This window comes from Mustela putorius, unplaced genomic scaffold (genome assembly GCF_011764305.1).
Source record: "Mustela putorius furo isolate JIRA1106 unplaced genomic scaffold, ASM1176430v1.1 tig00537227_pilon_pilon_pilon, whole genome shotgun sequence".
In the NCBI taxonomy this organism is placed as follows: domain Eukaryota; kingdom Metazoa; phylum Chordata; class Mammalia; order Carnivora; family Mustelidae; genus Mustela; species Mustela putorius.
In genome coordinates, this window is record NW_025422368.1 from 18859558 (window position 1) to 18875313 (window position 15756).

Consider the following 15756-nt stretch of genomic DNA (forward strand, 5'->3'; position numbering starts at 1 on the left):
ATCTATGCCCCCAACGTGGGAGCAGCCAAGTATATAAACCAATTAATAACAAAATCAAAGAAACACATCAACAATAATACAATAATAGTAGGGGACTTTAACACTCCCCTCACTGAAATGGACAGATCATCCAAGCAAAAGATCAGCAAGGAAATAAAGGCCTTAAACGACACACTGGACCAGATGGACATCACAGATATATTCAGAACATTTCATCCCAAAGCAACAGAATACACATTCTTCTCTAGTGCACATGGAACATTCTCCAGAATAGATCACATCCTCGGTCCTAAATCAGGACTCAACCGGTATCAAAAGATTGGGATCATTCCCTGCATATTTTCAGACCACAATGCTCTAAAGCTAGAACTCAACCACAAAAGGAAGTTTGAAAAGAACCCAAATACATGGAGACTAAACAGCATCCTTCTAAGGAATGAATGGGTCAACAGGGAAATTAAAGAAGAATTGAAAAAAATCATGGAAACAAATGATAATGAAAATACAACGGTTCAAAATCTGTGGGACACAACAAAGGCAGTCCTGAGAGGAAAATATATAGCGGTACAAGCCTTTCTCAAGAAACAAGAAAGGTCTCAGGTACACAACCTAAACCTACACCTAAAGGAGCTGGAGAAAGAAAAAGAAAGAAACCCTAAGCCCAGCAGGAGAAGAGAAATCATAAAGATCAGAGCAGAAACCAATGAAATAGAAACCAAAAAAACAATAGAACAAATCAACGAAACTAGGAGCTGGTTTTTTGAAAGAATTAATGAAATTGATAAACCCGTGGCCTGACTTATCAAAAAGAAAAGAGAAAGGACCCAAATAAATAAAATCATGAATGAAAGAGGAGAGATCACAACTAACACCAAAGAAATACAAACTATTATAAGAACATACTATGAGCAACTCTACGCCAATAAATTTGACAATCTGGAAGAAATGGATGCATTCCTAGAAACATATAAACTACCACAACTGAACCAGGAAGAAATAGAAAGCCTGAACAGACCCATAAACAGTAAGGAGATTGAAACAGTCATTAAAAATCTCCAAACAAACAAAAGCCTAGGGCCAGACGGCTTCCTGGGGGATTTCTACCAAACATTTAAAGAAGAACTAATTCCTATTCTCCTGAAACTGTTCCAAAAAATAGAAATGGAAGGAAAACTTCCAAATTCATTTTATGAGGCCAACATCACCTTGATCCCAAAACCAGACAAGGATCCCATCAAAAAAGAGAGCTATAGACCAATATCCTTGATGAACACAGATGCGAAAATACTCAACAAAATACTAGCCAATAGGATTCAACAGTACATTAAAAGCATTATTCACCACGACCAAGTGGGATTTATTCCAGGGCTGCAAGGTTGGTTCAACATCCACAAATCAGTCAATGTGATACAACACATCAATAAAAGAAAGAACAAGAACCATATGATACTCTCAATAGATGCTGAAAAAGCATTTGACAAAGTCCTTCCTGATCAAAACTCTTCAAAGTGTAGGGATAGAGGGCACAGACCTCAATATCATCAAAGCCATCTATGAAAAACCCACCGCAAATATCATTCTCAATGGAGAAAAATTGAAAACTTTTCCGCTAAGGTCAGGAACACGGCAGGGATGTCCATCATCACCACTGCTATTCAACATAGTACTAGAGGTCCTAGCCTCAGCAATCAGACAACAAAAGGAAATTAAAGGCATCCAAATCGGCAAAGAAGAAGTCAAATTACCACTCTTCGCAGATGATATGATACTATATGTGGAAAACCCAAAAGACTCCCCTCCAAAACTGCTAGAACTTATACAGGAATTCAGTAAAGTGTCAGGATATAAAATCAATGCACAGAAATCAGTTGCATTTCTCTACGCCAACAGCAAGACAGAAGAAAGAGAAATTAAGGAGTCAATCCCATTTACAATTGCACCCAAAACCATAAGATACCTAGGGATAAACCTAACCAAAGAGGCACAGAATCTATACTCAGAAAACTATAAAGTACTCATGAAAGAAATTGAGGAAGACACAAAGAAATGGAAAAATGTTCCATGCTCCTGGATTGGAAGAATAAATATTGTGAAAATGTCTATGCTACCTAAAGCAATCTACACATTTAATGCAATTCCTATCAAAGTACCATCCATCTTTTTCAAAGAAATGGAACAAATAATGCTAAAATTTATATGGAACCAGAAAAGACCTCGAATAGCCAAAGGGATATTGAAAAAGAAAGCCAACGTTGGTGGCATCAGAATTCCGGACTTCAGGCTCTATTACAAAGCTGTCATCATCAAGACAGCATGGTACTGGCACAAAAACACACACATAGATCAATGGAACAGAATAGAGAGCCCAGAAATAGACCCTCAACTCTACAGTCCACTAATCTGTCCAATGAAAAAAAGAGAGCCTCTTCAATAAATGGTGGTGGGAAAATTGGACAGCCACATGCAGAAAAATGAAATTGGACCATTTCCTTACACCACACACGAAAATAGACTCAAAATGGATGAAGGACCTCAATGTGCGAAAGGAATCCATCAAAATCCTTGAGGAGAACACAGGCAGCAACCTCTTCGACCTCAGCCGCAGCAACATCTTCCTAGGAACAACGCCAAAGGCAAGGGAAGCAAGGGCAAAAATGAACTATTGGGATTTCATCAAGATCAAAAGCTTTTGCACAGCAAAGGAAACAGTTAACAAAATCAAAAGACAACTGACAGAATGGGAGAAGATATTTGCAAATGACATATCAGATAAAGGACTAGTGTCCAGAATCTATAAAGAACTTAGCAAACTCAACACCCAAAGAACAAATAATCCAATCAAGAAATGGGCAGAGGACATGAACAGACATTTCTGCAAAGAACACTTCCAGATGGCCAACAGACACATGAATAAGTGCTCCATATCACTCAGCATCAGGGAAATACAAATCAAAACCACAATGAGATATCACCTCACACCAGTCAGAATGGCTAAAATCAACAAGTCAGGAGATGACAGATGCTGGTGAGGATGCGGAGAAAGGGGAACCCTCCTACACCGTTGGTGGGAATGCAAGCTGGTGCAGCCACTCTGGAAAACAGCATGGAGGTTCCTCAAAATGTTGAAAATAGAACTGCCCTATGACCCAGCAATTGCACTATTAGGTATTTACCCTAAAGATACAAACGTAGTGATCCAAAGGGGCACGTGCACCCGAATGTTTATAGCAGCAATGTCCACAATAGCCAAACTATGGAAAGAACCTAGATGTCCATCAACAGATGAATGGATCAAGAAGATGTGGTATATATACACAATGGAATACTATGCAGCCATCAAAAGAAATGAAATCTTGCCATTTGCGACAACATGGATGGAACTAGAGCGTATCATGCTTAGTGAAATAAGTCAAGCGGAGAAAGACAACTATCATATGATCTCCCTGATATGAGGAAGTGGTGATGCAACATGGGGGCTTAAGTGGGTAGGAGAAGAATAAATGAAACAAGATGGGATTGGGAGGGAGACAAACCATAAGTGACTCTTAATCTCACAAAACAAACTGAGGGTTGTTGGGGGGACGGGGTTTGGGAGAAGGGGATGGGATTATGGACACTGGGGAGGGTATGTGCTTTGGTGAGTGCTGTGAAGTGTGTAAACCTGGTGATTCACAGACCTGTACCCCTGGGGATAAAAATATATGTTTATAAAAAATAAAAAATTAAAAAAAAAAAATAAAATAAATAAAAGTATGTCGAATAACAAATAAATAAATAAATAAATAAATAAAACAGCTTAGTAGATTTTTCCTAATCAAGTTTCCAAATGATGTGAACGTACCAGAGTGCTTTTCTGTGCCTCTGCCAACTTTGTAGCGATGAAGTACTGAATTGGCGCAAGGAGAACAATGACAGCTGCACCAACCAATGCGCTCGATCCTAGTAAATTATAGAGCAGAATCACTCCCATTATGATCTAGAATGGAAGCCATATGGAAAAGGGAAAATGAACCACTGCATGAAAGGAAATATATTTTGGCGAAAATGTACTATTTCTTCATTATTGATTGATTAATAAATACATGTATTTGGAAGTCAACTCAACTAAGAACAGTTGGGTCTTGCTATGTTTTGTTGGGGGAAAGCTAAGTGGTAGGAATTTATTTTTAGTCTGACGATCTGTAAAACGAGTGTCAAACCAAGTTACTGCATGAGGCTGCAGACTGGTCCCCTGATGCTTCTGACCTTCTAAGACAGTCTTCACATTTTTTTCTTGAAAACATTATCACTCACTGTAACTGGCATTCCATATTGTCATGGAGCTCTACTAACTTTTCCAGGTAGGAAGGATGGAAATCAGGAGGCAGCATCATAACGTAAGTGAGCCCTGAAAGGCTGTTTGCAGGCTAAAGGAATAATCTGAGTTTCTCACAGCCTCAATGACCCCAGAAGTCGCTTGATCACAAGAAGGCTAAGCTTCACTAAAACTACCAGAAAGCTAGAGTTGGTGGTGCCCCGTCATACCTCGCTTCTTTTTTTATTTCCCCAAACCCAGGGTCAACCCTCTCTGATTTGTCACTTTGTTCTTCTTCCTTTAAAAAATAGGATTTGATCCCACAATCTTTCTCCCTACTTTTTTTCCTCCAGTAGCTCAGTTTATCATGGCTGAAAATGTCAACTAATGAACTATATCTGTGTAGTTAAAGCATTAAATCCTTGTGTGTTTGCCAATGATAACAGCTTAACAGTGGCCTTTTGGAGACAAGTGCACATATTTACTGCCTAACCAATTGGGCTTTTCAGGGATTCCGGTCAAAATGAAAGTTTCCTTAACGTCACTCATGATGCAGTCTTTCACAGGCAGCCTAGGATTTGGGCTGCTTTTAAATTACATCATGTAGGCGGACACCTACTTGACCTGCATATAAGTACATATTAATAAAAAGAGACTAAGCATATTTTAAATCTTTCATTGTGTCATGCGCTGTGGATGACATGCATTTTTATTTGGCTTGGATTTCCATTTAAAACTGAAAAGGCCATGAAAATTTTTAAACTACCATATCTGTAATATTGTATGTATTTTAATAAACATGGCACACAGGGACAAAGGTGACAGACTGGTTTGAATAAGTCTACAGTTTAAGCTCTATCTACAGGATGCAAAACTCGAGATAACTAAAAATATTCAGCATCACATGGAAGAAAGAGCTGAAAACACTTCTTTTGCTTTTTTTACTCAATTGGTGGGGAGCAGGGGTGCTGCATCTTTTCTAAAATGCTATTTCCCATTAAAAAAAAAAAACGCTAAATTGCCCTCCAGCTTGTTAGTGTTCCTACCATCTAATAAAGTTTGACATTTTATAAAACATCAGCTATTGAAACTATGGAATGGATTACAGCAGTTGTTCTACTTTAGAAATGCTATGAGAGTCTGTCAAAATGAACAGGGTCAAGCCTTGGCTCTATGAATTTCCTGAATTTGGTCAACAACAGTAACAGCTAACAAATACTGAATGCCCATGAAATGTGAGGCATTATGCTGCATGTGCTACACATATTAACTTAGTCTTGACAATTCCAACAATTCTATGACGCAGAAACTATTATCATTCCCATTTTAAAGTTGAGGAGATGAATGTTTTGAGGATTTTAAACACTTGTGCAAACAAGGTAGAGCAGATATTTGAACCTAAGCAGTAGAATTCCACACCCCACTTTCCTAACTTATGTCAGAGTTCTGAATCTCTGCTTTCTTTCTATAAAAAGAGTATAATAACATCAGCCTATTTAAAAAGCTTGCCCTTTACTGAGCTAAGTATCGCCTACTCCTTTTGTTTTGTTATTGATCTACCTGAACAGGCATTGCCCATAGATTGGGACACAGGAACAAGAACCACATAAGTTGATTGGTTTCAATGGCAACCAAGTTATTGATCTGTCCCAGGGTCATCTCACCCATGGATAAATTAGATGTAGACAGCCTAAGGATTTTATTGTATATCATCGCCTGCAAAAAAGAAAAACAAAAAAAGTACTTGAAGCTCTAAACTTAATCAACACTATATATATTCACTTTTATTAAAAAGATAACATTTTAAATTTTTCTAGAGATAAAGGAGGGGTAAAACCTAGAATGCCATCTTTTTAAGTCAACCACTCTCTTCATTTTAGCATAGTTACTTTCTGTCCTCAATTACATACAAACTTAATTTTCTGGCAATATAATCAAAATGTATACTCAATTTCAAACATAAGCTCTAGAACAAACTAAGACAGAGATAAAGTTTTCCAAAGGTTTTTCTCTCTTTCTTTCTTTGCTCTTTCTTTCTTCCTTTCAGCAGCCTCCACACTCAGCATGAAGCCCAACCTAGGGCTTGAACTCACAACCTGAGATCAAGAGTCGATGCTTAACTGACTGAGCTACCCAGGTACCCCCCAAATTCTCTTATTATTACAAAACATTTTAAAAATTCTGGGGGTTACTAATTAGCTCTGTTTCTTTTATTAAGCAGCTCCTAGAAACGTACTATCAGAGTAAAAACAGAATCGTGAAAAACAAAATTACCTCCACTACCCTTCTATCATCGGATGGGTATATGGCATTTTCAAAACACAAAGATCATTAAAGCTTGTACATACCAGCAGAGCTCCACGGAGGTTAATGCCAGTCTCTATGGTTACATAGTAGGAAGCCTGCAAAAACGTCCTTTGCAGAATAAGGGCCAAGAAAAGAAGAACTGCTAGTACATAAGCATTTTCAAGAAATTCCTTTGATGAAAGCGTTTCTGAAATCTTGTCCCAAAAGAAAACGACATAAATTAAAACTTCTCTTTTCATATGCCAGGGGTACAGTTCACATCTATCAAATGACACATGATTTTTAAATATAAAAACTCAATGTCTTTATAACAGCAGTGAAATGAACCACAACAAGGCCATTTTGGCTTTTCTTCATCCTGTTCACAGATACAAATACAAACTAGTTCAATGCATAAAATCCCAAATTGATCATTACAATTGCTGGAAATGCCAGATAGTAGAAAAAAGGTACACATTAATCTTTAAAAACTGGAATATATTTTCTGCAAAGATATATTATTCCATCTTGAGACGTAGTAACTGAAGATCGAAATTAATTTAGACTATAATTTTGAAGTAGAAACCACAAAACTGGTAGTTAGTTGGTCAGCAAGACCACTAATACAGAAATACAACTTCAATAGCTTTGCTAATTAAAATATTATCAAAATTATCAAAGTTACTAAAATAATTCCACATAGTTGACTTAATTTAATTTTCATTTATCTTAATTTATATTAACAAAATAAATAATTTTGAAGTAGAAACCACAAAACTGGTAGTTAGTTGGTCAGCAAGACCACTAATACAGAAATACAACTTCAATAGCTTTGCTAATTAAAATATTATCAAAATTATCAAAGTTACTAAAATAATTCCACAGAGTTGACTTAATTTAATTTTCATTTATCTTAATTTATATTAACCAAATAAGAAAAACGTATATAGTACAAATCACATTGCTAATGTGATTGGTCACAGCCTTCCCTAATGTACTCCTGAATGAAAGTTCTTCAAAGGGTTGCTGAAAAGATCAAAGAAAATAATCAATGTGAAAGTTCTGAGCATGGCTTCTGGCCCATAGTAGATACTCATTAAATGTTTATAGGCTCTGAATCTGAGAAATAATTTTGTTGAACAGATCCATTCAATGAATGCATAAACATATAATTTTCTCTACAAGGGAAATTATTGTTTTCTTCCTTTTAAATGCATTCAATTCTCTGTAAATAAGCCTGTTTGAACTGTTCAAAGAACTGCATTAATAAAAAGGAACAATTACAATGAAATCTGCCAATAATATGTTTCCTTTCAGAAGCACCACAAACTTACCCCTGTTGTGTTATTTGTCCCATTCTGGGTTTCATTCACACGCTGAACTATTCCAGAAATACAGAGAGGTCCAGCAAAACCCAGTAAGTCTGCAAGATAACGGAATGTGCTACTAAGTAGAATGGGTCGCCCAAAAGCTCTGTACATTGCTAGCCATATAGATGGAGTCCGGTTTGGATGATCTGCTACTTTTTTCTGAAAGAAAGGAAAAAAAGCACAGATGAACCAAACTAAAAATTTAGCACAGCAATTAATCTCAGCAACTGTGGCAATTCCTTCTGATATCTCTCATGATATTTGAAGTTTATAAGTAAGTGTTAATGAGTCCCTTTAATACAGTATGCATACTCCATAAACCATTGCATTTTATGCAAACAGTAGCTACTGAACACCTTTTAATGGGATAGAATGAGGAGTAAATAGGTCAGATTTTCAAAGACTTTGCATTATTTTTAGCTGTCAATGGATAACCCAAAATTCTTAAGGTCAAAATAATTTCAATTCTTTTTTGTTTGGAACATGGGTATCTGTCATGAATATTACCAAATACCATTGTATGGAAAAGAAGATCATAAAGTGTAAAAATGAAGCTTATTGGAAGACAAGACAAAATTTCTGGAGTTACTCCGTCACAAGATATCTATCATAAGCTAAAGATATTTTACTACAAGCTAAACAAAACAGATCATCTCAGCCTCAAATTGTTTCTCTTTCAGGTATTTCTCCATGAATAGTAGTCAGTACTGTTTAAAGTTGTGTTTCCAAGTCATTTGACAAAAAAATGCAAAACTGAAGAATGGCATATATATTTAAGCCAACACATTATTTCACCCATCTCTAGTGGTTTGTTGAAAGGGTTTTAAGACCTGAACAATCACCACAATTAAGTCTTCGAGAGGAAGTGGATAACGTTTTTTTTTTTTAAATTTCATTGTGAGAAGCCAACTCAGTGGAATAGAATTCGATTGTGTTTCATATTCGATTCCCTATTAGATAAATAATTTGATTATTTTTTAAAGTTTATTAATGCAAGATGTTAACTCATTAAATTCAAGCTGATGTGTGTTATAAAGAGTACTCAGAACACTTAGACTAAAAAAAAGAAAATTTAAACTACGTGTAGGCTATACTGTTAATCTTTACTTCAGCAAAGGAGTTTTTAAAAAATATTATGCAATACTTTTCCCAGAGGTGAAACCAAAGAGATGACTCAGGTTCATCTGTAGTAACCATTTCCTGCAATATTAATTTCATAAGACACATTTTTGACAGAAAACAGAGGTCATTTTCATCATTTACCATAAATGCTTTGTTGTCTTGATTTATAACAGACAAGAACTGTAACTGATTCACTATACCCTACGTTTTTCAAATGTTGTCGTGAAAACTAATTATTTCAATTGCAATAATATTTGTAGATGACTGCCATATAAATTACATCTACCATTGTGGAGAGCACACATGACTATATAAATAATAACAAGACAAATTCAAAATATCCAAAGGCTCATATTTAAGGTTTTTAAGGCAATTTCTCAAAGAAAGTACCAGAAGAAACCAATTTTGACAGACACATAGGATGATACATGGAATAGGTAGGTTAACTTTATTTAATTCAATTTCTCAAATCTGAAATACAGGCTCCAAATTTGGTCAATAATTAATTTAGGGATTTTAGTTTCTTAAATGTGATTATTATATGATTTATTTTTACCTTTATATAAAAAAATTATTGACCAGATAGTTGAAAAAAGTTAATAACAATTCCATGAATTATTAACATTATATGGTAATAAGGATTAGATATACATGATCTTCGAATTTAATTTTTACTTCCCACTTGGTTCCAGAAAAAAAAAAATAGTGTTCCCTCTATCCCTCCTCTATCTCCTCTGCTGGTGTATTCTCAGTGGCCCAATTCACATGATTCAAAATTACTGGGAAAGACATAGACAGAAAATCTGACCTTTCTTAACCATTTAAGCTTAGTGACTTTATACTTAGCAGACCCATTTTCTTCTTTCTTTCTTTCTTTAAGGTTTTGTTTGTTTATTTGACAGAGAGACAGAACACAACTGGGGGAGTGGGAGAGGGAGAAGCAGGCTCCCTGCTGAGTAGGGATCTGATGGGCTCGGTCTCAGGATCCTGGGATCTGACCTGAGCCAAAAGCAGACGCTTAATGATTGAGCCACCCAGGCGCCCCAACAGAGCCAGTTTCTACAATTATGGACATGAAAAACAGATATTAAATTACCTTTTGTTCTTCATATGCATCTTTCAGGCAAACATAATTTGTTACTGCCCTCATGGCTATTGGTAATTTCCCAATTGCTTTCAGATCAATAGGTTTTTTATGAGCAGATATGATAAGCGTGTTCATCCACCAGTATGTGGCTTTTGACAACAAATTCACAAATGGTTGAAGAAATCTCACACCCAGATCCTGGAGGTCTTCAGGAGGCTTTACTTTCTGAGGATTCATGAAGAATACATATCTCTGTGGCAAGAAAAATTCCACAGAATAATAATTAACCTAGTTCTTTTTTCCACATATTAAAATAAAATTTTAACCTTATCTACATTTTCATTTCAGGAAGACAAAAAATGTGTATTTTTGTACCTCTTACATTTCTTTGGAAACATTTTTTGAAATAATTTCCCTAAAATGCCAGATTTTATGATTAATGCATTTATGGACAATTCCCAAAAAAAACATACAAACAGATTATCTCTTTAAAAGATAGTTATTACTAAGAACCAGTCTTTCATGATAGCCTGTGATAGGGTCAACTAAATAAAGATTTTTACATTATTTAGATTTTTGTTTAATGTGTTGACACCATTATTGAGTCACACTCTGGTAATAACATGGTTTGGCTGATGTTCACTAACTTCTCCACTATTCCTTACAGCTTGTGACTTGCCATTCAGAGCAAACTCAAAGTGCTCTGGTCGAAAATGAATATTGAAAAATCATTCACTATTATGTCACACAACGTAACAGCATTCTGTGATACAAAACACAAGAAGCATGAGTTTTGACCGTGTGACTTTGGATATAGCTAGTTAACTCTGTAGAAGTTTCTTTAGCAGTGAAATGAGCAAACATATTGTCTTCTTTTCATTTTGAAATTTCTAGAAATATAGTAGTTTGCTTATTAAAATAAGTGTGCTTGGGACAAATCATGGATGATGGAATTTCCTGATGAAAACAATTTCATCCATAATATGAACTGAGCATAGTATCTGGCACATAACAATCAATCAATATTTACAAATGAATAAATAGATTCTAGGGTCATACTGAGATTTCTGGAACACTAATGGCCTTAGTGATTAGTTCAACTTTTATACACCAAGAGGATATACATTTCTTCATCCTCTTGAATACTAGTAATTTCTAGCTGACTATAATCTTTAATATTGGGGTCTTGAATTCCAGCAATTAAAAAAAAAATGATAAGATACCTACTCTGACCCGAATTACATTGATCTCCACAGCCATGAGGAGTCCATTCAAGATGACCATAATGCCAGTGATGCAGAAACGCAGGTCTGATACTCCCCAACCGGACTGCCAGTACTTAACCAATTTTATGGTTTTTGTAATAAAGGCCATGACCCAATACAGAAATAGGGCTGGAAAAATAAAAAAGAAAAGGAAAAAGATGCAGTCTTTCCCTGATATATTTTTTAAACTTCATTGACATTTCAATATAAATATAATGCTTTTTAATAACAAAAATAATTTTAAATATTTTATTTCCACATAATTTTATTTTTTAAGAAAATAACACGTATGTCCCAGGGTACTTTTAGAGTTTTGAACTGAAGGTGTGGTAATGACTTTAAAAATGCTAGTGCTTCCACTCTGTAGTAGATGGACAGAAGTAAAAAGACACGTAAATAGGAATAATCTACACTCCAGAACTTAAGTGTAGTTCTGTTGACTTTAAAATTAATTCTATCTCCCGGTCTTTTTTTTAAAGAAGTCCCAATTATACTATATGAAGAATTCACAAGTTGTTATCTCTGTCACCGATCTAATAGGTAAGTGTTTTGCAGCTGCCAGGGGTATGTCTAATGGTATTACCTGGAATTATTATGGAATGCACACTAGCTATATAACGGGGTTTCTGTTTTACAGATCAAAATTCAAGTAGTAAGTTAACTCTTCTCATGCAAATGGCTTAAAATGCCATACATCTCCACAAAGTGAAGAGAAGAATGATGAGCCTACAGAACAAACCCAGACTTTCTGCAGCGGGTTGAGAAAGGTGGGGATCTATACCTTCTCCTAACCACAGCCAGCCTTTCATAACAAATATGAGATGGACACAATTTACTAGAAATCAAAGGTCCAGTATATTTCAAACTTTGAATAAGGCTCAGTACAAGTGAATATGGGTTGAGAAAGAAGAAATCTGAAACACACATGAGACAATCCATTGTATAACACTTATCAGAGTTACTGAAGTTTAGAAGTGGCCACAATTTCCATAGTGAAAAAGAATGGAAACTTTGGCATATAAGCTCATTATCTATCTTGTTCTAGCATAAAATAGAAAATATAAGAATAGATTTGAAGGGGAAAAAGACTACTACATGCTGCTAGATGCTAACTAAAGAGATTTCATCTTGGGGCACCTGGGTGGCTTAGTTGGTTCAGCATCCAACTTTGATTTTGTCTCAGGTCATGATCTCGTAGTCCTGGGATTGATGCCCACATTGGGCTCTGTGCTCAACACATAGTCTGCTTAGGATTCTCTCTCTCCCTTTCCCTTTGCCCCTCCCACTGTTCCTGTGCTCTGTCTCTCTCACTCAAACAAATAAAATCTTTTTAAAAAGAGAGAGATTCATCTTACATATGAAGAAACAGATTGAAAGTAAGTAGAAGTAAAAAATACACAATGAAAACAGTAAACACAAGAAATCCGGAGTGGCTACATAGTTTTAGATAAAGTAGACTTTAAAACAAAGAATACTGTCATCAAAAATACTAATCCAGGGGTGCTTGGGTGGCTCAGTGGCTTAAAGCCTCTGCCTTCGGCTCAGGTCATGATCCCAGAGCTCTGGGATCAAGCCCCGCATCAAGCTCTCTGCTCAGCAGGAGCCTGCTTCCTCCTCTCTTTCTGCCTGCTTCTCTGCCTACTTGTGATCTCTGTTTGTCAAATAAATAAATAAAATCTTAAAAAAAAAATACTAATCCAAAGGGATACACAGACCCTGCTGTTTATAGCAATATTATCCACAATAACCAATTTATAGAAATAGCCCAAGTGTCCATCAGTTGAATGGATAAAGAAAATGTGGTATATACACACAATAGAATATTGCTCAGCCACAAAAATTGAAATCTTGCTATTTGCAATGACAGGGATGGAGCGAGAGAGTATTATGCTATGCAAAATAGGACAGTCAGAGAAAGACAAATATATGATTTCACTCATATGTGGAATTTAAGAAATAAAACAAATGAGCGAAGAGAGAAGGAAGAGAGAGAGAGAGGCAAACTAAGAAACAGACTCTTAACTTAGAGAGCAAACTGATGGTTACCAGAGGGAGGTGGGTGGGGGATTAAGGAGTACACTCGCGATGAGCACTGGGTGATATATTCAGTGTTGAATCACTAAATGTTTACCCGAAACTAATACTACACTGTATGTTAACTAACTGGAATTTAAATAAAAACTTGGAAAAAAAAGAGCATTATTAGAAACTTTGAAAACTTCTAATAATGACAAAGGTCAATTTTTTAGAGACACAACCATAAAAAATACAAATTTACTAATACATAAAAAATACTAAATTTAGATTTAGATCTGAATACTATTAACCACTATGAGTTTTGGTAAGTTACAAGTTTCAAGAAGGTAAACTTCGAGACTTCCCACACAGTTCCATATCTAGAAGTCTCCAAATATTTGCAAGTTAAACAACATAGTTCTAACTAACTGCATTTTGAAAAAGAAATCACTAGGGAAATCAGAAAGTATTCAAACTAAATTATAATAAAAATAGTACATATTAAAAATTTAAGGCTTGCAACTAAAACAATACTTTAAGAAAAATTTATGGCTTTAAATATTTATTTTAGAAAAAAAGGCAGATCCAAAATCAATGATTTAATTTTCTATCTTAAAAACTAGGGAAAGAACAATGATGAACAAAATACATAAAAGGATGAAAATGATAGAGATAAGAGTAGAAAGTGATGAAATAGAAACTGAATAATTGAGAAAATTAGCCAACAAAATTGATTTTTTTAAAAAGATCAAGAAAATTGCTAAGTCCCCAGCTAAACTAATGAAGAAAAGAATGAAATCATAAATTACCAGTATTAGGAGTGAAACAATAACTATCCCTACATACTTTACATACTTAAGAAAGATAATTGGGGACTATGTTGAACTTTATAACAATAAATAAAATACTTAGATGAAAGGGAAAATTTCTTGAAACTTGTAACTTCCCAAAACTGACATAACAAGAAATACTCTGAAGGGGGGGGGACCAACTCTGAAGAGTCCATGTCTAATAGAGAAATAAGTTTACATTTAAAATCCTTACTTTGAAGGGGAGTGGGGTTATGGACATTGGGGAGGGTATGTGCTTTGGTGAGTGCTGTGAAGTGTGTAAACCTGGTGATTCACAGACCTGTACCCCTGAGGATAAAAATATATGTTTATAAAAAATAAAAAAATTTAAAAATATATATATATATAAAATAAAATAAAATAAAATCCTTACTTTGTTAAAAGGCCCAAATGATTTTACTGATGAATGAATTTCATTCAATGTTTAGGGAAGAAATAAAATTAATTGTACACAATGTTTTTCAGAAAATAGAGAAATGAAGAACATTTTACAATTCATTTTAAGAAGCCAATATAACCCAGCATAGGAAAACCTGGCAAAGATATTACAAGAAAATAACAAACCCAATATTCTTCACAACATAGATCTAAAAAGCCTTGGTAAACAAAACCTAAGAATATATAGCATGGATAATATATCATGACCATGTGTAACATAGCCCGGGAATTCATGGTTGCTTTATCATTTGAAAAGTCAACTAATTTAGCACATTAAAGGAACTATAATTGTCCCAATGGATGCAAAAAAAAAAAAAATCCTTAATAGAATTCAACAACTATTCATCATTAAAAAACAAAAAACAGAAACAACCCCAAGAAAGCTTTGAATAAAGGAAGATTTACTCATCTGATAAAGGTCTTCTATGAAAAACCTGTAATTAACTTTATAATTAATTATGCAATATTGACCATGTTTCCCCTAAAATCAGGCATTAGACAAAGATTTCACACTCCCCGTGTCTATTCTGCATTATATTGGAATCCTGGTTATTTCAATATGGTGAAAAAAAGCATAAAGTTTAAAAAGAAATAAATATAACTCTTCTATTTTCAGATGGTATGTTTGCATATCTAGATAATCCCAAGAAACTTACAAAGCAATAATTAGAAGTAATGAGTAAATTTCCAAAGTTTCAAAATATAAGGTCAATATATAAAATCAGCTGTATTTTATATATATGACAGAAGCCACTAGAATACAGCATTTAAAATACAAGTTTATTCATAAGAGCAGTGGGAAAACAAAAAAGCTAGTAATTTAACAAGACATGGAAGACCTCTACCCTGAAAATATAACACATTGCTAAGGGAAATGAGAGAAGACCTAAATAAATGAAGAACAAATGGATTGTGGAATTCAATATTGCTAAGATGTCAACTTTCCTCCAAATTGTTCTAAACACTCAGCGCAATCTCTATCATAATCCTACTGAGATTTTTTTTTTTTTTGGTAGAAATTGACAAC

General features: G+C 34.8%; 1 protein-coding gene across 11 annotated transcripts in view; it reads right to left on the reverse strand.

The window, feature by feature from the left end:
• The window catches only part of ABCC9 (ATP binding cassette subfamily C member 9), a 157526-nt gene that overhangs the window by 110775 nt on the left and 30995 nt on the right, over positions 1-15756 (reverse strand). For all 11 annotated transcript variants that reach the window (XM_045072907.1, XM_045072908.1, XM_045072902.1 and 8 more), the window contains 6 exons: positions 11387-11553; positions 10169-10411; positions 7915-8109; positions 6643-6795; positions 5855-6010; positions 3842-3976 (listed from right to left, as the gene is read on the reverse strand). In XM_045072907.1, the coding sequence (XP_044928842.1) occupies positions 3842-3976; positions 5855-6010; positions 6643-6795; positions 7915-8109; positions 10169-10411; positions 11387-11553 (1049 nt within the window). The remainder of the gene's footprint in view (positions 1-3841; positions 3977-5854; positions 6011-6642; positions 6796-7914; positions 8110-10168; positions 10412-11386; positions 11554-15756) is intronic.